Below are 26,049 nucleotides of genomic sequence, written 5' to 3'. Positions count from 1 at the left end.
GCAATTATTATGTTATTGTCATAGAGTGGATGGGGAATAAGGCTTTGGGAAAGGATAATTGGTTTCTGAGCATGTGGTTCAGATTTGTTTCCACCTATGTCCAAATGCCTACTGTGTTGAAATATAAAGGCTTTGTATTTTTTTATATATACAGCGATAGATTTCTGTCACGCAACATATGAGTGTCATGAGAAAAGCTTTCAGTAGGGAGTAGAATTATTGGCAATAGATTTCAAAAGGAAATTGAATATATACTTAAAGCAGAAACATTGGTAGGGCTCAGGGGAAAGAGTGAGATTTACCGGATAGAATTTTCAAAGAAAATGTGCTGTGACAAAAGGATGTATTTCTACCTACTCTGTTATAAGATGCTCAGACAGTGACTGTGAGACAGGAAGAATCTATGAGGGAGGATCGGCCTCTTCGTGGTTTGGACTGTGAGCTGGTTAGAGATTGAGATCTTCAGGTTTTGTACTGAGTGAGGGTTGGGAACAGATCACAAAGTTTATTTCTGGAATCATCAAAAAGAGATTGGGGCTTTTAGATTTTGAATTGAGGGTTTAGAAAATGGTTGGGAGCTAGGATTTGGATTGTGGGAGTCTAATTGTGCGGAAGCTGTGGTAGGACATAAGGGTCAATGTGGAAGGTGTAGAGCAGGGAGCAGATTTTATGTATTTGTTTATTTACTTACTAACTAACTGTTTGGGCACGTGGCCAAGTGGTTAAGGCATTGGACTGAAGGTCGTGAGTTCGAGCCCCAGCCGAGGCAACTTGTGTTGTGTCCTTGAGCAAGGCACTTAATCACATATTGTTCTGCGACGACACTGGTGCCAAGCTGTGTGGGTCCTAATGCCCTTCCCTTGGACAACATTGGTGTCGTGGAGAGGGGAGACTTGCAGCATGGGCAACTGCTGGTCTTCCATGCAACCTTGCCCAGGCCTGCGCCCTGGAGAGTGAAGACTTTCCAGGCACAGATCCACGGTCTCGCAAGACTAACGGATGCTTTTACTTTACTAACTAACTACCTACCTAACTATTCCCTGATTTAATCTGAGCCTAATCTACCAACTGGTAGGTCTTTGAATTGTGGGAGGAAACCAGAGCACCCAGAGGAAACACATGTGGTCACAGGGAGAACGTACAAACTCCTTGTAGGCAGCGGCAGGAATTAAACCCGGATCACCTGCACTGTAAAATGTTGAGCTAACCACCACACTACCATGCTGCCCCAATTGGTGGCATTTTGTTGCTGCTTGTTGACATTTAGGGTTAGTCTACAACCAGCAGTGTATAGGCATCTAACCTAAAGCAGTTGTTTCAATGCACCTCACTTCAACTTGACAGGCTTTCCAAGGGCAGGAACCATGGTCTTTGGACAGGAAAAGGAAACTATTGAGGAATAGAATAACTAATCTGTCCATGTAATCTATTGTGTAAACCACCTTTTGCTTCATTATTAGAGTTGGAAGTGGGATCCAAGTTTGCGTTATGTTGGCAAGTTAAAAAAAACACAACACCAAATGAAAGTGACTCACTTTAAAGGGTCATTGAATTCTCTTGCCTAGAAATTGGAGTTTAACTCAGTAATGTAATGCTAAACAGATTCTCTGCATCGTATTAGCACCCAGTCAGGTCACCCACAAAAAGAGTGGGAATTAGTGAAAGTTTCAATTAAATATTCATTGGAATGGTTTAATAGTGAATCATGTCTAAGGCTTTATCTGCAAGTTTCCCCTTAGAAACTACCTTCTGAACTTGCAGTTAGCTCACCACTTCCCTGCTGTGAGAGGAAGTGATTAGGCTGTTAAAAAATCTGACCAAGAAGGTGCAGTACAACAGCATAAAAGGCTGGCATTAGTGTGAGGGCAAGTGTAGAAAGTGGTGCCCAGTGCCGACCTGGGCACCTCCCACCTGATTTGACCTGAACAATCTCCTGGGCTACAGGAGGCTCGAGACACTTTGAGGTACAGCATATCAAAGGGACTGATTGCAACCTTTCTTTCACTAAGGCACGCAAGTAGATGTAGCCACTGTCTTTATCAGTGATACTGGTGGGGGGGGAAATGGAGCATAGAAAACTCAGTAATCAGTGTAGGGGTTTCTAAGTTTTCTATGAGTAGAAAAACACATATGATAGTTTATGCATCCAACAATAAATTTTTGTTGGTAACTCCAAAAATGGAATAACTGGGACAGTCTCCCAGTTGTTACTGATTGATCCACGGTGATGGTTATTAATGGGATCTAATGTGTGCAAAACAGTTTTTATGTACATGTTGCATGTGAAGACAAATATACTCAAGTAGGCCCAATTTCTCATCATGAATTAATCAGAGAGTAGAAGAGATCTGTACACTGCTCCCACCTCCACTCACACCCCCATGAATTGTTTGTGTGGAAATGATGAAAATGTAATCTCTGTCCACTAATTCTAGTAATGTCAAGGACACTTTGAAATAATAGTCAGCAGAAATGCTCCAGTGTAGCATGTATCTTATTGCCAGGGATGTACCATGTATCTATGACCAGAGATGATCTAACCAGCCTCCCCCATCTCTGCACAGGAAAACGTTCCTGTGCATTTGGTGACCCTCTGTCTTTCTGTTGCAGGTGGGATCTTTGAGTTAGTGGAAGGTGGCTCTGTGGGAGCAGAAGAGCTGGCCTTCAAGTTTGCCGTTAATAACATCAACAGGAACAGGACCTTGCTCCCCAACACAACTCTGACATACGACATTCAAAGAATAAACATCTACGACAGTTTTGAGGCATCTCGAAAAGGTACGTCCCTGTTTCAGAAGAAGTTACTGCCTTAGGTTTGGCAGCTAACTGATACAAATACATTTTAATTTTTTGCTTAGATCACCTGGAACTGTGTGCTTGTGGACTTTTTTAAACAATTCATTTTATCCAGTGGTAAAACAATTAAATATGGAGGTAAAGAAAGTCTATGGTGCATTTGCCTGGGCATGCAATAAAAAATTGGGAAGCCACATTGTAGGTGAATATGCTTTGGATAGGCTTCATTTTGAACACTGTGTGTGGTACTGGGTGGTGTCACATTACAGGGCAGATAGGGAAGATTTGGAAAGAGTGTAAAATAGGTCCACCAGAATGCTGCCTCGATGAGAGAGTATTGGCTGTAAGGAAAGTTTGGACAAACTTTGGAATGTCTTACTTGCTCTGGAATTTTGGAAGCTGTGGGTTGAACTATTTTGAGGCGAAGATAGGATAGGCAGTCAGAGTCTTTTTTTCCCCCCAGGGTGTAAATGTCAAAAGTGAAGGTGAGAGGAGGAAGGTTTAAGAAGATTTGCAAGGAAGGATTTTTTATTCACGCAGGGAATGATAGGTGTTTGGAACATGCTGCTGGGGATGTGGTGAAAATGGTGTGTAAGTTGCATTCAGACAGATACCTGAATGGGAAGGGGATGGAGGAATATGGACCACATGCAAACCCATAGGATTTAGTTTGAACTGGCATTGTTGTCATTGCACCAAAGGGCACCAAAGGCCCTTTTCCTGTGCTGTACTGCACTCTGTGTTCACTGGCGTTCCTCTCTGAACCTTGACTTCTTTGTTGGTCTGTCTTAAGTGCACACTTGGATTTTGAGAAATTTAGCTACAGGCTTTAGCTTGCTCTGGAATTTGGTTTGTAAGATTTTTGAACATTGATTGCGAGTAATCTTGGGAGTTAAATGCACTTCACTAACTGACTTTGGTTTTCTGGCCACAACGTCTGGAGCTCCAACTTCCTACACTGAATTGTTGCAAGTTATTGGACAGTATGGCATGAACATTTTGTAAGACTGGAGAGAATTATTTGCAGATATCTCACCTCTTTGATAGTAACTTTGAATTGGGGATGGTAGAGAAGATTAAAGGACATTGATCTCTCCAAATCTTTATTGATGGCTTTACCTAAAATCTGTTTCATTGCTGTGTTTCGAATCTTGATTTCTTTGACAGGCATCTCAAGAAAGATGCAGGATTTGGTGGAAATCCTTTAAATAGTGCACTGTTGGGACTCATTCCTTGCCTTAAACTTTCTTTCCTGGGTACACTCCACACTATTCTCCGCTACAAAATGGCAGCAGTGGCTTCACATGTACATTGCAATCCAGCAGATGTCACCACTGAGCACTAAAATTCGAGGCCAAGGCTGCCTCACCACATCCTTGAACTGCCTTCAAAGGCCTTACCTTTTCCAATGGACAGTCACATTTATATAGGAAATTGGAGAGGAGTAACACTGAGAGAACCTGAGACTATTGATACCACCTAGCAAAGCAAAACAAGTTACAGTTGGTGCAAAATAAAATGTAAATTAGATTAGATTAGATTATGAGAACACTCAGTCCTCTTTTATTGTCATTTAGAAATACATAAATGCATTAAGAAATGATACAATGTTTCTCCGGAGTGATATCACAGAAAACAGGACAAACCAAAGACTAACACTGACAGAACCACATAATTATAACATATAGTTACAGCAGTGCAAAGCAATACCATAATTTGATAAAGAACAGGCCATGGGCACAGTAAAAAAAGTCTCAAAAGTCCCTGAGTCGATCAACTCCCGAGTCCCCGATAGCAGGCGCAAAAGGGAGAAACTCCCTGCCATAAACCTCCAGGCACCGTCAATATAGAGGAACGTAGGAAATGCTACATTTTGCCACCTTCCAGCTCTGGATCAACCAACTTTGAGAAGATGATATTCCATTAAACGTCGGTTTTGTCATTTGTCATACCATTAAAGAGCTAAATCAGTGGATTTCCAGATGGAGGGCAAAATGCACCTTCAAAAAGCATGACTTCTTGTGTATGCTAATACAGTTGTTGATTAAAGAAAACACTTCAGTTTTGTGAAGTTTAATTAGTGTCCGCGGGATATTAAGAAATCATTAATATTAATACTCAATTACTATCTACTCAACCTTCCATTTGGGTGGTAGGTTAGAGTTTGGGATTGGTGGGTAAAGGTCATGGATATTTAGAAACACGCTTAAAACTAGAGGGGATCTTCTCAGTCCCTTTACAAAGTTAGGTAAAGCCACAACCATTCTCAGTCTGCCAACATTCACAGTCGTGGAAAATATTTACTCAGGGAATAAGTCAGTGAGAGAAAATTGCATTTATTTTAACATAAATAAGCAAATGTATCTGAAATTATCTTCCTCCTCACAGTCACGGCCTTCTCCAAGGTAATTCTCTTGATGCTAAAGTCAACAGACATAGTCTGATAAAATGAAATTTCTTTGCAAATTATACAATGAAAGATTTATTCGTAGTGTCACTATATCAACACGTGCTTGTCACAGTTGATGGTTCTGATTTTTTGATTCAGCCTGTGATCAGCTGTCCTTGGGAGTGGTGGCAATATTCGGGCCTTCTCATAGTTCCTCATCCAATGCTGTTCAATCTATCTGCAATGCACTGGAAGTACCTCACATCCAGATCCGATGGAAGCATCATCCCATGGACAACAGGGACTCCTTCTACACCAACTTTTATCCTGACTATTCCTCGCTGAGCTATGCCATTCTGGACCTGGTGCAGTTTCTAAAATGGCGGACAGCAACAGTAGTTTATGACGATAGCACTGGTAAGTCAAGATCTGGGCTCGTGACGAAATGGAGAGGGATGTGTATGAAATAGAGAGTGGATGGAAATCAGAGAATGCAATTATAAAGCAACATGGCACCTCTACTCATCATGACTTTGTTGGGTCTTTGAAATAGAACAAATTACTTTACCAGCCTCATATTTACTTTATCGCTCTTCAGATATTTATTTCCTTTGAAAAGTTATTATTGAAACTGCTTCCATTATTTCAGATCATAACAATGCACCATGTCCCTAATTACTGCCCTTCTACTGCCAGAAGCTATTTGCCAATCCAGTCAAAATTTATCATGTGTTTTTATCACCACTGTTTCAATCAACCCTTAGCCGTGCTGCCCCAAGGATTGGCTATCTTGAGTCTCTTGGCTTAGCTGAATTCTTTCATTCTCACCCATTTCAACAATTTACTTTGCCCCTTTCAATCCTTCTCAAAACATAATTTAAAGTTCAAAATAAATTTATTATCAAAGTACCTTAATGTCACTATATACCACCCAGTGATTCATTTTCTTGTGGACATTCACAGTTTAAGAAAGAAGTACAATAGAATCAATGAACAGCTAAGCATACTTTTGATAATTGGCCACAATACTCCAGATATGGATTTACATATGTTTTTCTTTAATTTATAGCTCTACGTCTTGCCTTTATATAAAAAAAATACCTACATTGGAACTGCTAAAAGAATTCCAGATCTTTTTAATAGATATTTCAACCTGATGTTAGTAAGGATGTGCACGTCCATGTCCAAGTCTCTCAATCCAAATCTCTCCATTTCCTCTCCTTGTTCTTCTACCACAATGAATAATTTTGGACTTCTCCACATTATGCTCACCCGCTCTGTGGCTGACCAATTCTCCAGTCTGCCATTGTCATCCAGCACTCCATTGCTATCCTTCTCACTCAGGACTCATGTTCCTGAGTTTTGTGCAGGCACTATATTCCCAAGAACATGTCGCTAATAGATCAAAGAGAGCAATCGTCCTGATACTGAACACCAGAGTTCACATTATGCCAGCTGTAAAGAAAGTGTTTACCATTACCTTCCATTTTCAGTCCCTTATGCATTCATCCATTGTCCTTAATTTCATGAGGTTCAATTTTACCAGTATGGGCTACCTTATAAAATGTTTTCAGAAGGTCTATGTACAAATTAGTTGGACTACCTTTGTCATCAAGGCCTAACCAGCCCACACATATTTTGAAAGCTTGTATACCAAACATACAAATTTTTAAGTCAAGGGAAAGTTCGGGACACTCAGCGTCCTCCCTCAAGCGTTCTCCACTGTAAAATGAGATTCTTTATTCTTCTTGCAAACTCAGCTCTGAATTCCTGTTCACCCCTGCTTATTTTTCACCTACCTATTCCCAATTACCTCTGCTTTTGTCATAGACGTATTCAAAGTCAACTTTCCAGAGCCCCTTGAAAAGCATACCAAAGATTCATGTCCATCTTAAGAAAAAAAGTGCATAATTTCTCTCCCTGTGTTTAAAGAATGACCACGGTTCCTAGATACTCTCTCACATCCTCTCCATGTCTTCTCAGGATCCTCTATGTTTCACTTAAATCCTCTCTCACTGTGCTAAAGTCTAACAGATACAACCCTAACCTGTCCAACCTGTCCTCAAAAGACAGCTATGAACTTTAGATTTCTCTTTCATATTAGCTGTAATTGAATGCTGCCTTTGCTTCTCTTTCTTTTTAAATCCTTTTATTGAATAAGTATACAAAAAGGTAAGCCATATAGGCACTAATACACTGTTAGAATATAATAAAATTACGGGAGATATTAATACAGAAAAAAAAGTGATACAAACAATGTAATTTAAACATAACATACTAAGGTAACATAATAGTATACTAATTTATATATATCTCAATAGAGAAAAGGAAAAAAAAACAAAAACAAATTTCACCAGCAACTTTGATGTGTGTTGCCCACCAAAAAAAAACCCACCGTGCAACTAAACTAAAAGCAAAGCAAAGCAAAGGGCTAACTTGGAACCAAGTAGAGTTAACGAACTTAAAATCACGTCCTCAAACCCGACCTCCATAAAAAACAGTAAAAAAAACAAGTAGAGTATATAAATATGGAGCAAAAAAGAGAAGAAAAAAAATTACATTAAATGAAAATATTGAATAAAAGATTTCCAGGTCTGTTCAAATTTAAGTGAGGAATCATAAAGATTACTTCTATTTTTCTCTAAATTCAAGCATAATATCGTCTGAGAAAACCAAAAAAAGGTGGTTGGAGCATTAAGCTCTTTCCAATGTTGTAAGATACATCTTTTCGCCATTAAAGTAAGAAATGCAATCATTCTACGGGCTGAAGGAGAAAGATTACTGGAAATTTTAGGTAGTCCAAAGATAGCAGTAATAGGGTGAGGAGAGATATCTATATTCAATACCTTTGAGATAATATTAAAAATGTCTCTCCAAAAAGTTTCCAGAGTAGGACAAGACCAAAACATATGAGTTAAAGAGGTTATCTGCCCCGGACATCTATCACAAAAAGGATTAATATGAGAATAAAAACGAGCTAATTTATCTTTGGACATATGTGCTCTATGGACAACTTTAAATTGAATTAGGGAATGTTTAGCACAGATAGAGGAAGTATTGACTAATTGTAAAATCTGCCCCCAGTCATCCACGGAAATGATAGAACCCAATTCCTGTTCCCAATCTACCCTAATCTTATCAAATGGAACTTTCCTAAGTTTCATAATAATATTATAAATCATAGCCGATGCACCTTTCTGACATGGATTAAGGTTAATTATAGTATCTAAAATGTATGTAGGAGGAAGCATTGGAAAGGAAGAAAGTATAGTACTTAGGAAATTTCTAACTTGTAGATATCTAAAAAAATGTATTCTTGATAAATTATATTTATTAGATAATTGTTCAAAAGACATAAGGGAACCATCTAAAAATAAATCCAAAAACCGTGAAATACCCTTAGTCTTCCAAATTTGAAAAGCACGATCCGTAAAAGAGGGAGGAAAAAATATGTTACCTAAAATAGGAATCGCTAGCCCAAATTGGTTAAGATCAAAAAATTTTCTGATTTGAAACCAAATACATAAGGTATATTTAACTATCGGGTTAGATACCTGTTTGAGGCGTTTCAAATCAAAAGGAAGAGAGAAACCTAAAATAGAGCCAAGTGTATAGCCCTGAACAGATTGTAATTCCAATGCTACCCATTTGGGAATGGATAGTATATCCTGGTCAAGTAACCAAAATTTCATATGTCGAATATTAATTGCCCAATAATAGAATCTAAAGTTAGGTAATGCTAAACCTCCATCTCTCTTAGCTTTCTGTAAATGTATTTTACCCAGTCTCGGGTTTTTATTTTGCCAAATAAATGAAGAAATTTTTGAGTCAACTTTATCAAAAAAAGATTTTGGAACAAAAATCGGTAATGCCTGAAATATATATAAAAATTTTGGCAGAAAAAACATCTTAACTGCATTAATACGACCAATCAAAGTTAAATATAAAGGAAACCATTTAGATGAAAGTTGAATAATATGGTCAATTAAGGGTAAAAAGTTAATCTTAAATAAATCTTTGTGTTTACAAGTAATTTTAATCCCAAGATATGAAAAATAATTATTAATCAATTTAAACGGAAAGTTATGATATAAGGGAAGTTGTTTATTAATCGGGAAAAGTTCACTCTTACTAAGATTTAATTTATAACCTGAAAAAAGACCAAATTGTGCTAATAACTCTAAAACAGCAGGGATGGATTTTTAAGGATTAGAAATATATAAAAGTAAGTCATCAGCATAGAGTGATATTTTATGGGACTTTAAGCCCCGAGTTATCCCAGTAATATTTGGAGATTCTCGAATGGCAATTGCAAGAGGTTCTAATGCAATATCAAATAATAAAGGACTAAGAGGACAACCTTGTCGAGTACCTCGAAAAAGAGGGAAAAAAGGTGAGCTCAAAGAGTTAGTACGGACCGAGGCCACAGGAGAATGATATAACAATTTGATCCAGGATATAAATTTCGAGCTAAAATTAAACATTTCAAGCACCTTAAATAAGTAAGGCCATTCTACTCTATCAAAAGCTTTCTCAGCATCTAAAGAGATAACACACTCAGGAACATTTTGTGAGGGGGTATAAACAATATTTAACAGTGTGCGAATGTTATAAAAAGTGTAACGACCTTTAATAAAACCCGTTTGGTCTTCCGAAATAATAAAAGGAAGTACTTTTTCTAATCTGTTTGCTAATAACTTAGAAAAAATTTTAGAATCAACATTTAATAAAGATATTGGTCTATAAGATGCACATTGAGCAGGATCTTTATCCTTCTTTAATATTAGAGAGATTGACGCTCTATTGAAAGATTCGGGAAGTTTACCAAGTTTTAATGAAGCCTCGAAAACCCTACAGAACCAAGGGATTAATGAAGGTGCAAAATATTTATAAAATTCTGCGGTAAACCCATCAGGGCCAGGAGCTTTCCCCAGGTTCATAGAGGAAATAACATTCTTAATCTCATCAGTGGTAATGGGAGTATCTAGCATAGAAGACATATCCTGTGAAATCTCAGGGAAGTCTAGGTTATCTAAAAAATCATTCATATATTTAGAGTCTCGAAGAGACTCTGATTGATATAAGGAAGAATAAAAATCAAAGAAGGTTTGATTAATCCCCGCATGATCAAGTATCAGTCGATCATTTTGATTATAAATCTGATTAATTTGAGATTTAGCATAGTTAGACTTCAATTGGTTCGCCAACAGTTTGCCAATTTTGTCACTGTGTACATAAAATTCACTTCTTGTTTTCTTTAATTGGTTTACAATCAAGGACGAAAGTAATAAACTGTGTTCCATTTGAAGTTCAGTTCTTTGTTTATATAACTCCTCAGAAGGAAGCCTTTGCTTCTCATGTAGCTTTTTTTCCAATCTATTATTTGCCTTGAGCTTGGACTTTTACTGTAACAGAGCCTGATCCTTATCCTGAGTTATCCTTCCTCCATTATTTAAATCTCAGGTATTTAGTCATCCTGGAAACTGAAGCAGTTAATACCCTTTCATTCTTGTTGAATTATACTCTGTTCCCAAACCATGAACTCTTTGAAGGACTCCTATTGTAGGTATCCTATTTTAATCATTTAATTTGATTAAAATCCACTTCTGCTAAATCCCTTCCTCAGTGTTTAAGCTCTTCCTCATTTACATTTACACTTGATTTCATTCTTTCATTTCAGTAAATGCAATGATATTAAATCAATATTTTACATTGGTATCATCTCCAAATGCCATAATTGTATTGCTTCATTTCACAAAACAAGATGAATCAATACTTCTATCAACTTTAGCCAAATGGAATAAGACTGAATCCAGTGCCAATCCTTAACCTATTCACATATTTCAGGAATACTATCTTCTCTTTTCTCTTTATACTGCTATCTTCCTAGTGTCTACTCATAAATCGAAGTCACCATGAGCATCACCCTAAATAATTTGTATTATTTTGTAACTTCCCACAAACTTCCTTCTCTGCCTCCTTCCCACTATTTGATTTTCCCATCGCTCAATGCTTCTCTTCAGTCCTTCAACGCCTGCCAGATAGATTCTGTGTTGCATGCCCGTCACTATCATTCTTATGCCGCCTCTCTAACAGTATCCTTAATTAATTGACTTGTTCGTCCTACTGTGTTTTTTCCCCGAATTTTGGCTTTTCCTGAATACATTATATTCAATGTTAATTCCTGCACTTATCTTAGCCAGGTTCCCATTTTGAGCTCTTTTGTGATTCTCTCATAATTGTGAGTCCGTAACACAACAATCCAGTTTAGCAGGCTCTGTATGCTTGTTTGCATGCACTTTAAACTAATTTTACTCAATCCCACATTTCTTTCTTACCTAGTCTCTGATTTTTCCTTATTTTTATATAATGGATTATATATATATATATATGAATCTTATACGTATTATTTGTGTTGGGCACGTGACCAAGTGGTTAAGGCATTCGTGTAGTTACCTCAAGGTCGCTAGTTCGAGCCTCAGCTGTGGCAGTGTGTTTGTGCCCTTGAGCAAGGCACTTAATCACACATTGCTCTAGTCTGTGCGAGGAGTGGCGCTCCACACAGACTTCCAATCTGCGCCTTGTAAGGCATGAAAATGCCCGACGCAGGCCTCTCATGGTCTGAGTCGACGTACCCCCTCCCCTTATAAAGTGGTCTGTATTCTAATGTTATCACTTTCTCAATGTAACTCGTTTCATTCTGGTGTTTTCCCACTGATAAGTTATTCTAATCCAAAGGCCCCCAACTTGGGGTTCACAGACCCTTTGGTTAATGGTAAGGGTCCATAACATATATAATGTTGGGAATCCCTGTTCTAATCCTTCGCCATTGAAGATAATGGTCCCATTACCTTCTGATGGATTGAGATGGAAAAACTACTGTCCCATTGCCTGTCTCAGTGCCCTGTGGACCTGAAACTTCCGCACTGTTTCTCCAGCCTTGTATAAAAAAGGAGGGAAAGAGAAACCAGGGAATTATAGACCAGTTAGCCTAACATCGGTGGTGGGGAAACTGCTAGAGTCAGTTATCAGAGATGTGATAACAGCACATTTGGAAAACGGTGAAATCATCGGACAAAGTCAGCATGGATTTGTGAAAAAAATCATGTCTGACGAATCTCATAGAATTTTTTGAGGATGTAACTAGTAGAGTGGATAGGGGAGAACCAGTGGATGTGGTGTATTTGGATTTTCAAAAGGCTTTTGACAAGGTCCCACACAGGAGATTAGTGTGCAAACTTAAAGCACACGGTATTGGGGGTAAGGTATTGATGTGGATAGGGAATTGGTTGGCAGACAGGAAGCAAAGAGTGGGAATAATCGGGACCTTTTCAGAATTTCAGGCAGTGACTAGTGAGGTACCGCAAGGCTCAGTGCTGGGACCCCAGTTGTTTACAATATATATTAATGACTTAGATGAGGGAATTAAATGCAGCATCTCCAAGTTTGCGGATGACACGAAGCTGGGCGGCAGTGTTAGCTGTGAGGAGGATGCAGGGTGACTTGGATAGGTTAGGTGAGTGGGCAAATTCATGGCAGATGAAATTTAATGTGGATAAATGTGAGGTTATCCACTTTGGTGGCAAAAACAGGAAAACAGATTATTATCTGAATGGTGGCCGATTAGGAAAAGGGGAGGTGCAACGAGACCTGGGTGTCATTGTACACCAGTCATTGAATGTGGGCATGCAGATACAGCAGGTGGTGAAAAAGGCGAATGGTATGCTGGCATTTATAGCGAGAGGATTCGAGTACAGGAGCAAGGAGGTACTACTGCAGTTGTACAAGGCCTTGGTGAGACCACACCTGGAGTATTGTGTGCAGTTTTGGTCCCCTAATCTGAGGAAACACATCCTTGCCATAGAGGGAGTACAAATAAGGTTCACCAGATTGATTCCTGGGATGGCAGGACTTTCATATGATGAAAGACTGGATCGACTAGGCTTATACTCATTGGAATTTAGAAGATTGAGGGGGAATCTTTTTGAAACATATAAAATCCTAAAGGGATTGGACGGGCTAGATGCAGGAAGATTGTTCCCGATGTTGGGGAAGTCCAGAATGAGGGGTCACAATTTGAGGATAAAGGGGAAGCCTTTTAGGACCAAGATTAGGAAAAACTTCTTCACACAGAGAGTGGTGAACCTGTGGAATTCTCTGCCACAGAAAACAGTTGAGGCCAGTTAATTGGCTATATTTAAGAGGGAGTTAGATCTGGCCCTTGTGGCTAAAGGGATCAGGGGGTATGGAGGGAAGGCTGGTGCAGGGTTCTGAGTTGGATGATCAGCCATGATCATACTGAATGGCAGTGCAGGCTCGAAGGGCCGAATAGCCTACTCCTGCACCTATTTTCTATGTTTCTTTGTTAAACATGTCTTTTCTTTTATTTCCTATTCTTACCAGCATACAATCCAGGAGTTGATTGAAAATGTTGTTACTTCTAAGGTTCTCTCTTGTATTTCCACCTTGTGACATACTCTCTGGAGGGTCTCGGCATATATTTTTATTTATTCTAGTTTGATAACATTGGAATGCAGATTTTTCCAAGAATGTTCATTCATCCGCTGGCATTGGTGAGGCACTTCAAATATGAATAAGCGAAACTCTACAGCATTCCTCTCTCTGTTCTTGCTTTAGAAGACACAGAACAGTAAAGCACAGTACTGGACCTTTGGCCCATGATGCTGTGCCGATCTAAGATCACTCTAACTCTTCTCTCCTACATAGTCCTCCAATTTGTTCTATTTTTCATGTGCCTATTTAAGAGTTTCTTGAATGCCCCTAGTGTATCTGTCTCTACTACCACCTTGGCAGGGTGTTCCACACGCTTACTATGCTCTGTGTTAAAAAAAAATTACCCCTAACACCACCTCCCCCCATACTTTCCTCCAATCACCTTAAAATTATGCTCCCTGATATTACATAGAACATAGAGTAGTACAGCACAGTACAGGCCCTTCGGCCCACAATGTTGTGCTGACCCTCAGACCCTGCCTCCCATATAACCTCCCACCTTAAATTCCTCCATATACCTGTCTAGTAATCTCTTAAACTTCACTAGTGTATCTGCCTCCACCACTGACTCAGGCAATGTATTCCATGCACCAACCACTCTCTGAGTAAAAAACCTTTCTCTAATATCCCCCTTGAACTTCCCACCCCTTACCTTAAAGCCATGTCCTCTTGTATTGAGCAGTGGTGCCCTGGGGAAGAGGCGCTGGCTATCCACTCTATCTATTCCTCTTATTATCTTGTACACCTCTATCATGTCTCCTCTCATCCTCCTTCTCTTCGAAGAGTAAAGCCCTATCTTCCTTCATCTCTGGTCATAATGCGTACTTTCAAAACCAGGCAGCATCCTGGTAAATCTCCTCTGTACCCTTTCCAATGCTTCCACATCCTTCCTATAGTGAGGCGACCAGAACTGGACACAGTACTCCAACTATGGCCTAACCAGAGTTTTATAGAGCTGCATCATTACATCGCGACTCTTAAACTCTATCCCTCGACTTATGAAAGCTAACACCCCATAAGCTTTCTTAACTACCCTATCCACCTATGAGGCAACTTTCAGGGATCTGTGGACATTAGCTGTTTCCACCCTGGGATAAAGTCTCTCGTTGTCCACTTGCTGGGTGCATCCTGGCAAACATCTCTGGAACAGCATGGGACGTAATAAATGAACGTTGTCATGTTTACTTTACAACACCTAACATAGGATCTTGGTGAAACCATTCTTGGAGTCTTGTCTTCAATATTAGTTGTGTTTCCTATATGTGCTGCATATAGAAAACATGACTATACTGAACACAATGCTCCAGTGAGGTGAATTATGTGCCAAAATGTAGTTGTCTTTTTATTCCAAATCTACAACTGACAGTGCATTGGATTTTGTAAACGCTGAGGAAGTAACTTCCTTTTTAAATTAAATGACAGCAAATGGAGCACACTTTTGAACTTGGTCACCCAAAGGGTAATTAGAATCTGGAACATAAAGTCTGAGTGAGAGTTGGAAGCATTCACACGGTATCTAGATGAATGCTTGAATCATGAAAACGTAGAAAGGTGATGTTAAATGGGACAAATATGAACGGGTACCTGATGGTCAATGTGAACACAATGGGCAAAAAAGCCTATTTCTGTGTTCTATAACTAATCTAACTTAGATTGTAATATAAGATTCATGTAAAACAGATGATTCTGATACTGTTATATAAAATAATGAGGGAGCAGAGGAGAGGACGAGGCAAATTGTAAACTCAATTTGCTGGGACATACTGCACATCAGAAATAGCTTTTCTGCTTTATCATTGAAGGTCTCATACGTTTGCAAGAGTTGATAACAGCTCCCTCCAGGTACAATATCCGGCTAAAGATTCGCCAGCTTCCCATTGACTCAAGCGATGCCAGGCCTCTCTTAAAGGAGATGAAGCGAGGCAGGGAGTTCCGCATTATATTCGACTGCAGCTACACGATGGCTGCTCAGATCCTCAAACAAGTAAGTTCCATTCACGGTAGCTGTGCCTTTGTACTGATGTTTATATTAACACTCTGCAGGGCATAATATGCTGGATGCTGAATGCTGTGTCAACAAAATCAGCAGTGGAGTCTTGTTTTGGGATGTGTAATTTTGTGTTTGCTCTGTTAATTGTGTTTACTTTCACTGTTGTTAGCTGCATTCTGTAACTTTGAAACTTGTGTTTGTTCTGAGCAGGTTGTATATCAACGCTGTTTTAGCGCACATTTCAGCATGATAGGAACCATTTCAGGCAGAGGTCCTACCCACTGGTGGATACTTCCAGTTTCTATTCATCCTAGCATGGCTGGTACTTCTCTGACATCAGTTGTCCTCATGACTCAACTTTCATCTCTGCCTTACCAATAAGAAACTGGAGCAATACTGTGTGACCTTAGACTTTTGCTTTAAGGATCAAATTCACAAAGCTAGTTGACTGGAAATCTTGAATTACAGGGTCTCAAGAGGGATAGAAGCGTGTAGATCTCTGTGGGTACGTCTGAAATTTCAGTTCCATGTCAGACATTTTCCTAAGAAATCTCTCATTGCAAGATGGGAAATGAGTCAATGGTGTTAGGGGCTCGAGAGTTTCAGACTTGCAATAATAAAGACATTTTTCCTGCAGGATTTTCAAAAACTTTTTCAAAGTTATATTTATTTTCTTATGCTGGAAGCTTTTGTTTACTTTGTTGAATAGAGGATCCTTGCACAAGTGTAATAGCAGCAATTACTGGTCAGTTTCCAGTGGCCTCAAAGTGGGTTAATCAAGAAAGCAATAAACTCTGGTTTCTCTTTGGATTGTATAAATCTCTTGTCTTTCACTAAACATTTTAATCAGTGTCATAATTGAGATAAAAATGAATTTAAATCACTAAAATTAACTTTCTCAGTTAATTTTAAATTTTTCAAAACCTTTTGCAAGGTTGGTGTCTTTGCAAACTAATACTTGAGTGTTTGCATTTAGAGTCAGCAATATTCTAAGTTAGCTGAAACTCACAGCAGTGGTTCATCTATCTGGGCCAAGCCAAGTTTTTTTGCCTTCTAGGCTTTTTTCAAGCTAGTATGAGTGATTATGGAAACTCATTGCAGTACAAACGGTTGCATACTGAAAGTTCTGCCACTGATTTTACTAATTCCACCATTGTTGTGTGAAATAAATAAAAGATGAGCAGAAGTTCAGGTTGAAATGTACTTCCACAGATAACTTTTAGAATCCTTAATAGGAAATTGGTAAGGAATTTTTTTTGAAAGGGCAGTGAGCACAGGCAAATGGCATCAGAGTGAAGAATTGGCACACTAGAGTGGAATGGCTTGAGGTGCCTCTTGCAATTCATATGGATTTAAAAAATTTTTCATACCCCACACAAACATTGAATCAGGTATCACAACTGAGGGAATAAGATTGCTGCAATTAGTCTTTGTGCCTTCGGGCTTGGAAGGGATGAGATAATTAAGACTTAATTGTCTTGACCATTCACCAGTTATTTGTGTGCACACACAGCCCAGTAATCTTTCCACACTTGTCTGAGATTACATCTAATGCCTACTTAGCATACAGAGTTGAAACCTTACACGGGCATGGAGAATAAAAATATTTGAAACCTTCTGCATGCGTCTCTCTGGGACTTAAGGAGAAACGCTTACTCTCTAAAACTGTTTTCTCTTCTTTTCAGGCAATGGCAATGGGGATGATGACCGAATATTACCACTACATTTTTACAACTTTGGTAATACATTTTGCTGTTTTATCTGATTGTAACCACTGGTTATGAAAATTGTATTCTATTTGTTTCCTCTATCAAACAAATCTTAATCATTTAACTTATACAATATATTCACTCATACCTTCTAGCTGTCTGGTACTGCTGAAAGCTAGATAGTCCAAATCAGGAAGGGGTCTTTCTAGAACTTAGTTTGGGAAATAAACCTGGATCAGATGATGCAAAGTTTGAGTAGGAGGTGAATTTGGAAACAGTTTCAGAATTCTGCAAATTCTTTGATGGTTAAGGATAAGACTGGAACACAGAGGAAAGCGTAAATTCAGAGAATGGTAATTTCAGCAGTGTTAGACAAAAGCTGCAGAACAGCTGGATGAGTCCACGTCAGATGTAGAAGTCATTGATGGGCCAGCTGGTTCAAATTCAGAACCAACACGTCCCTGCGATTGAGAGAGACAAGTACGGCAAGGTTTGAGAACATTGGATGAAAAGTGACATAAATTTCAGTCAAAAGGAAAAGGAAGCAAAAAGTTTAGGAAGCTGAAGTTGGGTAGGATACTTGAGGGTTAGAAATGAAGCAGGAAAGAACATAAACAGGAAATCAGATGGACTAAGACAAGCTATCAGATGTCCATGGTGTGTTTGATTAAGTAGAACCCCAAGATGTTTTATACATACATTCAAAGCAAGAGATTAGCTAAGGAGAGGATGGAACCTGTCAATGGTAAAGAAGGGAATTTATGTCTGGAGCCAGAAGAACTGTGCAGGATTTAAAATGAGTACTTCGCATTGCTATTCTCCAAAGGTGATTTGGAGAGTAGTGGGATCAGGAAGGAATATGTGAATACTTAGGGGCATGTTGATATCAAGAAGGAGGAGGTATTGGGTTTGCTGAAGAACTTTAAGGTATATACTTCCCCAGGGTCTGAGGGGCTCATCCCAGACCAAGGAGGAGATTGCTTGGGAATTAACAGTGATCACTGTAACCTCTTAAGCCATAGTTGAGGTCCCAGAGGACTAGCATATGGTCAATATTTTTCATTTGTTTCAGAAAGACAGTATAAATCAAGAAGGAAATTATTGGCTAGAGAACATTATGACAGTGAAGGGCTTTTATTCTGGCTGGAGGAAATACTTAAGAATTCAACAAAAATTAGGTGGGCTGATTAGTAAACTTGGACACAAAAAATATTGGAGTTGTGGATAATGAGGAGTATTGTCAAAGTGTACATTGAAATATAGATCAGATGGAAATATAGATGGAGAAATGTAATTTAGAATTTAGTCTTGGCAAGTGTGAGTTTATGTACATTGGGACGTCAAACATAGGAGGAAAATTTAGAGTAAATAGCAAAACCCTTGAAAACCATTGAGGTACAGAGGAATCTTGAGTTATAAATACATAGCTGTGTGAAAGTAGCAACACGAGTCACCAAGGTGATAGAGAAGGTATGTGACATATTAGCCATTATTGGTTGGGCATTGAATATAAAAGTCAGGAAGTCATATTGCATCTGTATAAAATTTTGGTTTGGCCACAGAAGTAGTAATGTTTGCAGTTTTTCTTGCTGCTCTTCAGGGGAAGGACAGAGGGGTGTATAAAAGTTTAACCAGGATGTTGCCTGGACCAGTGAGTATTAGCTGATGAGGAGAGGTTGGACAAAATTTGATTGTTTTCTCTGTAGTATCAGAAGTTCAGGAGCAACCTGACAGAAGTTTATAAACTTCTGGGATGCATCAATAGTGTAGATCATCAGAGTCATATTGCAGGAGTGGAAAAGTCAAATACCAGAGCGCATAACTTGAGATGAGAGGAAGACAATTTAATGAAAATGTATAGAGAAAATTTTCCTTTTTTACACAGTTAGTAGTAGATGTCTAGAGTGCATCATCAGGTGAAGTGGTGGAAGCAGATTCAATAACAACATCTATGATACTAATAAAGTTACTGGAGGGGATTTTGAGGGATAGAATCTGTCTTCATTTGAAAAGGCAAGGATTGATTTTGGATAGTCAGCATGACTTTATACATGGAAAATCATGTGTGATGAATTAGATTGAGTGTTTTTAAAGAAGTTACCAAGAAGATTGATGAGGGCAGGGTCGTAGACATTGTCGACGTGGACTTCAGTAAGGCTTTAGATAGTCCCATATGGTAGGCTAGTCAGCAAGGTTAGATCACATGGGATCTAGGTTGCAATTGGTGAAAAAATGACATGATGGATGAAGACAAATGGTGGTGGAGGGTTGTTTTAAAGATTTGAGTCCTGTGACCATTGGTGTGTTGTAGGTATCGGTGATGCGTCCACTGCTGTTTGCTTTATATGTGTATAAACAGTATAGATCAGAATATGGATGCCAAGATTAGTAAAACTGCAGATGACACCAGAATTGATAATGTCATGGACAGTAAGTAATTGTGTTTAAGGATCTAGATCAACTGTAAAATATGCTTAGAGATGGCAGATGGTGTTTAACTTGAAGTAGAATGAAAGGATGCATTTTTGTGCCTGCCTTCATTGGTTGTGGCATGGAGTACAAAGGTTGGCATATCATGCCACAACTATACAAGACACTACTGAGACCACATCTGGAATACTTCATGCAGTCTGGTCAACATACTTTCGGACGGATGTGATTAAGCCGGTAAGGGTGCAGAAAAGATTCACAGGGATGGTGCCATGACTGAAGGACTTGAGTTATGGGGAGAGACTTAGGCTGGGGCTGTTCTCCATGGAGTAAAGGAGGCTGAGAGATGGTTTTATAGAGGTTACAAATTCCTGAAGGGTGTAAATAAGCTGGATTTTCTCTCTTTTTCTCATGGTTGGGAAGTCTAGCACTGGAGGGCACTGGTTTAAGGTGAGAAGCAAACGATTTAAAGAGGCAAGTGTTTCACACAGTGTTGTGTTTATACAATGAACTGCCAGAGGAGATGGGTACCATTACAATTTTTCAAAGACATTTGGGCAGGTACATGGAAAAGTTTCAAGACATGTGGACTAGGACTAATTTATGTTGGCATCTTGGTTGGCATGGATGAGTTGAGCTGAACAGCATGATTTCTTGATATTATGACGCTCCAGGGGTGGGGGTGGGGGGTGTGGTTGTCAGCCCGCCTCTGCATTTTGGATGACCTGCACTATTTATGTGTTAAAATGCTTTTGTGGGATTAAGGTGGGAAGTTCTAGTTCATTCATTGTTACATTTTAGCTTGGGTTATACAGTTATTCACTTGTGTCTTTGTGGGTCACCCTAACTGTAACCGGGGACACCACAATTGTAGGCCATATCTCGGGTAATGATGAGTTTGAGTACAGAGAAGAAATTAAGAACCTGGTGGCATGGTGCGAAGACAATAACCTATCCTTCAACGTCAGCAAGGTGAAGGAATTGATTGTTGACTTCAGAAGGAGTAACGGACCGCACGACCCAATTTACATCGGTGGTGCGCAAGTGGAACAGGTCAAAAGCTTTAAGTTCCTTGGGGTCAATATCACAAATGACCTGACTTGGTCCAGCCAAGCAGAGTCCACTGCCAAGAAGGCCCACCAGTGCCTTTACTTCCTGAGAAAGCTAAAGAAATTTGGCCTGTCCCCTAAAACCCTCACTAATTTTTATAGATGCACCGTAGAAAGCATTCTTCTAGGGTGCATCATAACCTGGTATGGAAGTTGTCCTGTCCAAGACCGGAAGAAGCTGCAGAAGTTCGTGAACACGGCGCAGCACATCACACAAACCAATCTTCCGTCCTGGTACTCACTTTACACCGTACACTGTCGGAACAGTGCTGCCAGGATAATCAAGGACACGACCCACCCAGCCAACACAGTTTTCATCCCTTTTCCCTCCGGGAGAAGGCTCAGGAGCTTGAAGACTCATACGGCCAGATTTGGGAACAGCTTCTTTCCAACTGCTGAATGGATCCTGACCCGGATCTGGGCCGTACCCTCCAAATATCCGGGCCTGCCTCTCGGTTTTTTTTGCACTACCTTACTTTCCCTTTTCTATTTTCTATTTATGATTTATAATTTAAATTTTTACTATTTACTATCAATTTGTACTCCAGGGAGCGCGAAGCACAGAATCAAATATCGCTGTGATGATTGTACGCTCTAGTATCAATTGTTTAGCGACAATAAAGTATAAAGTATATAAAAAGTGTTTGATGGTCACCTCCCCTGTCTGGTATGAGACCAGTTGGGTTCACTCTCCAGGTCATGGTGCCTGGTCTGTTTTGTGTTTATCACAGTAAAATGGATGTTAAGTTTAACAAGCTTCCTCATCTGACTTTATCTACCAAATACTCGCCACAATATTTTACTCTGAGTCTATAACGTTTGAAAGTTAAGCACAAGTGAATTACAAATATATTCAGTACTTAAAAGGTACAGTTTTATTTCTCTGAAGTGAATTACTGACATTTAGTTTAGATTTTACATTTTATTTGCAGTTCATTGTGTTTGTGATTAGTTTCTTTCATTTCAATATTTTTATTAATTCTTTGCATAGATGAATACAAAATACATTATGATATTATGGAAACAAGAACAAGGTTGAAATGCCCCATATCTATGTTTTGTAAATTAACCACAATATTGTAAAGGTATATTTTATTCTAATCTAAAGCAAAATCAAAACCCCATAACAAAAAAAAGTGAAAAAAAACAGCTGTTTGGTTAAAAGAAAAGAAAAAAAAATCTTGGACATATAGTCGTAAATTCAAACATATAATAGCCATCATTATTGCTGAACAAGTTGAAGATTGTGAAAGTAGTTCCAAAAAGGTCCCCATAATGTGAAAAAATCTTGTCTAGGTATAGAAGTAGAACACCTAATCTTCTCTAGATTTAAACATGACATAACATCAATCAACCAATGGGCATGTCTAGGCAGAAGGGCATCTTTCCATTTAAGCAACAAAACCCTTTTAGCTAAAAGAGAAATAACAGCCAAAATATGCAAATCATTCAGCTTAAGAGTAAAATCATTTCCTCCAACAACGCCAAACAAGGCAGTCAGAGGGTTGGGTTTAAAGTTTTCTTTAAAAAGCTCTGAGAAAGTTTGAAATACTTCTTTCCAAAATTTATCAAGCCATGGGCAGGACCAAAACATATAATTAGAGAGGCCTCTTCAACATTACACCTATTACCATTACACCTATTACAGTATGGAGAAAAATCTGAGTAAAAATGAGAGAGCTTATCTTTAGTCATGTAGACTCTATGAACCACTTTAAATTGTAAACGAGAGTGACGCGCACGTAAGGAAGAGGTGTGAACAAGTTTAAAAATTTCATTTCAAGTATCCTGATCAATTGAAATCTGTAGGTCTTGTTCCCAGAGGTTTTTAATTTTGTCTAACGGAATGTTTCTTATTGCCAACAACATATTATAAATATTAGAAATAGATCCATTATGAAAAGGATTCAGAGTAAAAATTGTATCAATTAAATTCTTATCTGGACATGTATGAAGTTGAGAATGCAGGAAGTCTCTAATTTGTAAAAATCTAAAAAAGTGAGCTTTATGAAGATTATATTTAATAGATAGTTGATCAAATAAGGAAAGAATATCTCCAACAAACAGATCCTGAAAACATTTAATACCTAGTCTATTCCACTCTTTAAAAACTACATCAGTCAAAGAAGGATTAAAAAAAATTAGAAAATATGGGACTAGGGAGTGAAAAACCAAATAACCCAAAGAATTTTCTAAATTGTAACCAAATCCTCAAAGAATGTTTAACTACATAATTATCAGTTAAATTACTTAAGGATAGAGGAATTGAAGAACCAAGAAGAGAAATAATAGAAAAATTTATTAACAGAAATAACTTCTGAAGAAACCCAAACCGGACAATCTTCACGATTAATATAATATAACCAAAACGTAAGGTAGTGTATGTTGACTGCCCAGTAGTATAATCTAAAATTGGGTAAGGCTAATCCCACATCTTCTTTAGTTTCCTGAAGATGAACTTTGTTTAATCGGGGGGTTTTATTCTTTCATAAGTAAGAAGATATAATTGAGTCTAAAGAGTCAAAAAAGGATTTAGGAATAAAAACAGGTAGGGCTTGAAATAAATATAAAAATTTAGGCAAAATATTCATTTTAATTGATACGTCCAATCAGTGATTAAAAAAAAGGGGAGACCAATTTGATAGTACCTTTGTGTTTGTGATTAGTTTAAACATTTTTTTCTCTCTTTGACTATGATTAAATGTGAGGAAATCAGTCTCACTCTCCGTTCATGATGAATTACATCTTTGAAATGGCTGGACATAGTTTCTAACAGAGTATCGACTGCAAAATTAACTTTTTTAAAAACAATCCACCATCTGCTCTATATTGAAAGTGAAGCAAGAGTATCACAGGTTTTTATTATGTGCTGCATCTCCAAGACTAGAAATTCAGGCCAAACAACTTGATGGCATGAATTCTGTGAAAGCAAACCAAGAAAATGTTCTATGTTTATTTGCCAGAGGTGATCTGATTAACTGTGCTTTGATCACAAAGTGCCGTCAAGCTGCACTTTCTCCACCTGCCGAAGAAGATGATTGTTTTCTTCCAGAAAATAACAAACAACCATCTGAAACCCATCTTGTGTAACAAGGCACATACTCCATGTCTGAGTTTGCCAACAATGGGAGAAAAAATCATTTTCTGAAAGTTCAATTCCAATCATTGTACAAGCCATGGCAGACACCATTCATGTGTGTCTCCTCATATGACAGATTCTGTTGATTCCTATTTTACAAAAAATGTTCTCACAAATACAAACAGTATATATTTCACATTTTAGTTTAATATTTTTGAAGACACTGAAGAAAATTATCTGCCCTCCCAGTGTGATTGAATCACTAAACCAGTCTTGAAATTCAGAAACTAAACATAAATCGTTTTTGTTTGAGGAAGCTGTTCCTGTCCCTCAACTTGATAACTGCATGTGATCCAATAACTGGAAAACTCTAGGTTTCTAATTATCTACTTCTAGTTAATTGTCTGTTTACTCTATGTAAGCAACTATTATTAGCTACAGTGCGATGTGTTAGAAAGTTTGAAATATATGAAGGGTTTTTGAAAAAAAGTATATAAAAATGATAAATAGGAGAAATTTTGCTGATACTGTTTTGGAAATCCAAAGCAACACACGCAAGATGCTGGAGAAACTCAGCAGGGAAGGCAGCATCCATGGAAATGAATACAATGTAAAAATGATGCCCTTAATTATTTGTTTATGGTGAAGAGATGCTAAATGTGGGAGTGGTGGGTTTTGTGTGTAATTCGGGGTACAAAATCCATCACAATATTCAAAGTGAAATTTGAATTTGTTTTCATATCCATAAGCACAGGTGTATTGAAAAATGTACTTATAGTAATATCACAGCCACATAAAATCAGAGATTCGTAACATTCATAAAGAAAAACACATGTTAAACATAAAAACATTAAACATAAACAATGTGCTCAGATTGGTCATAGTGTTGCTAGACAGAGTTAATAATTTGGGTTATGCAGTTTGCTTCACTGATTATCACTAATTAAGTTTAATCCTGACTTCAGAAGGGCGCTGGGAGATAGTGGAATTTTATGCTTCATGATGTACTTGAGGTAAATGACAGAGATGCATTTAAAGAACAGTTAGGTTCCGGGGAAGAATTTAACAGGAACTGGAGGGGCAACCTTTTCATCTGCAGGGTGGTCAGTATAAGGATTGAACTGCCATGGGAAGTGATTCAGGCTGGTACACAAATGATACTTAATAGAGACTTGTACAGATACATGAATAGGAACAGTTTAGAGGGATGGAAGACCAAACACAGGCCAGCAGTCTGCTTTGTTCCTTACACGGGAGTCTTGGTCAGCATGGGCCTGAGACTGTGCCTTCTTCCTGATGGCAGTACTGAAAAGAGAGCGTGGCCTGAATTGTGGAGGTCCTTAATGATGGTTGCTGCTTTCCTGTGACAGTGCTCCATGTAGATGTGCTGAATGGTAGGGAGGGCTTTACCAGTGATGACTGAGCTGTATCCACTACTTTTTACAGGCATTTCCCTACAAAGTCATTTGTGTTTCCATACAAGGCTGTGATGCAGTCAACCAATTTTCTCTCCATCACACGTTTATAGAAGTTCATCAAAGTTTTAGATAACATGCCAAATCTTCACAAATTTCGTAAAAAGTAGAGGTGCTGTTGTGTTTTCTTCATAATAGCACTTAAATGCTGGACCCAGGACAGTTTCTCTGCAATGATAACACTAGGAATTTAAAGTTGCTGACACTTTCTACCTCTGATCCCTTCATGAACCTTTGATTTCTTCTTTTTGAAGTCAATAATCAGCTCCTTGGTCTCGCTGACATTGAGTGAGAAGATGTTATTGTGACACCACTCAGCCAGATTTTCAATCTCCCTCCTATATGCTGATTCGTCAACATCTTCAATTCGGCCAATGACAGTGGTGTCATCGGCAAACTTAAATATGCCATTGGAGCTCTGTATAGCCTCACAATCATCGGCGAAAGGCAAGTGGAGAAGGGGGCTAAGTATATAGACTTATGGTGTACCTGTGCTGAGGGAGATTGCGGCAGAGATATCACCAATCTGAACTGCAAGTGAGGAAATCAAGGATCCAA

General features: G+C 38.5%; 1 protein-coding gene across 3 annotated transcripts in view; it reads left to right on the top strand.

The window, feature by feature from the left end:
• LOC134338239 (glutamate receptor ionotropic, kainate 3-like) overlaps window positions 1–26,049 on the top strand; it is a 563,480-nt gene that overhangs the window by 186,369 nt on the left and 351,062 nt on the right. For 2 of the 3 annotated variants that reach the window (XM_063033942.1, XM_063033944.1), the window contains exons 2-5: window positions 2,611–2,778; window positions 5,345–5,602; window positions 15,502–15,683; window positions 17,375–17,428. In XM_063033942.1, coding sequence (XP_062890012.1) covers window positions 2,611–2,778; window positions 5,345–5,602; window positions 15,502–15,683; window positions 17,375–17,428 — 662 coding nt within the window. Of the gene's footprint in view, window positions 1–2,610; window positions 2,779–5,344; window positions 5,603–15,479; window positions 15,684–17,374; window positions 17,429–26,049 lie in introns of those variants that run through there. The other variant, XM_063033943.1, reaches the window with a different exon arrangement.

The sequence above is a fragment of the Mobula hypostoma genome, chromosome 26, assembly GCF_963921235.1.
Source record: "Mobula hypostoma chromosome 26, sMobHyp1.1, whole genome shotgun sequence".
Lineage (NCBI taxonomy): Eukaryota > Metazoa > Chordata > Chondrichthyes > Myliobatiformes > Myliobatidae > Mobula > Mobula hypostoma.
Note: the sequence above shows the minus strand (reverse complement) of the source record. Positions and strands in the feature narration are given on the sequence as shown.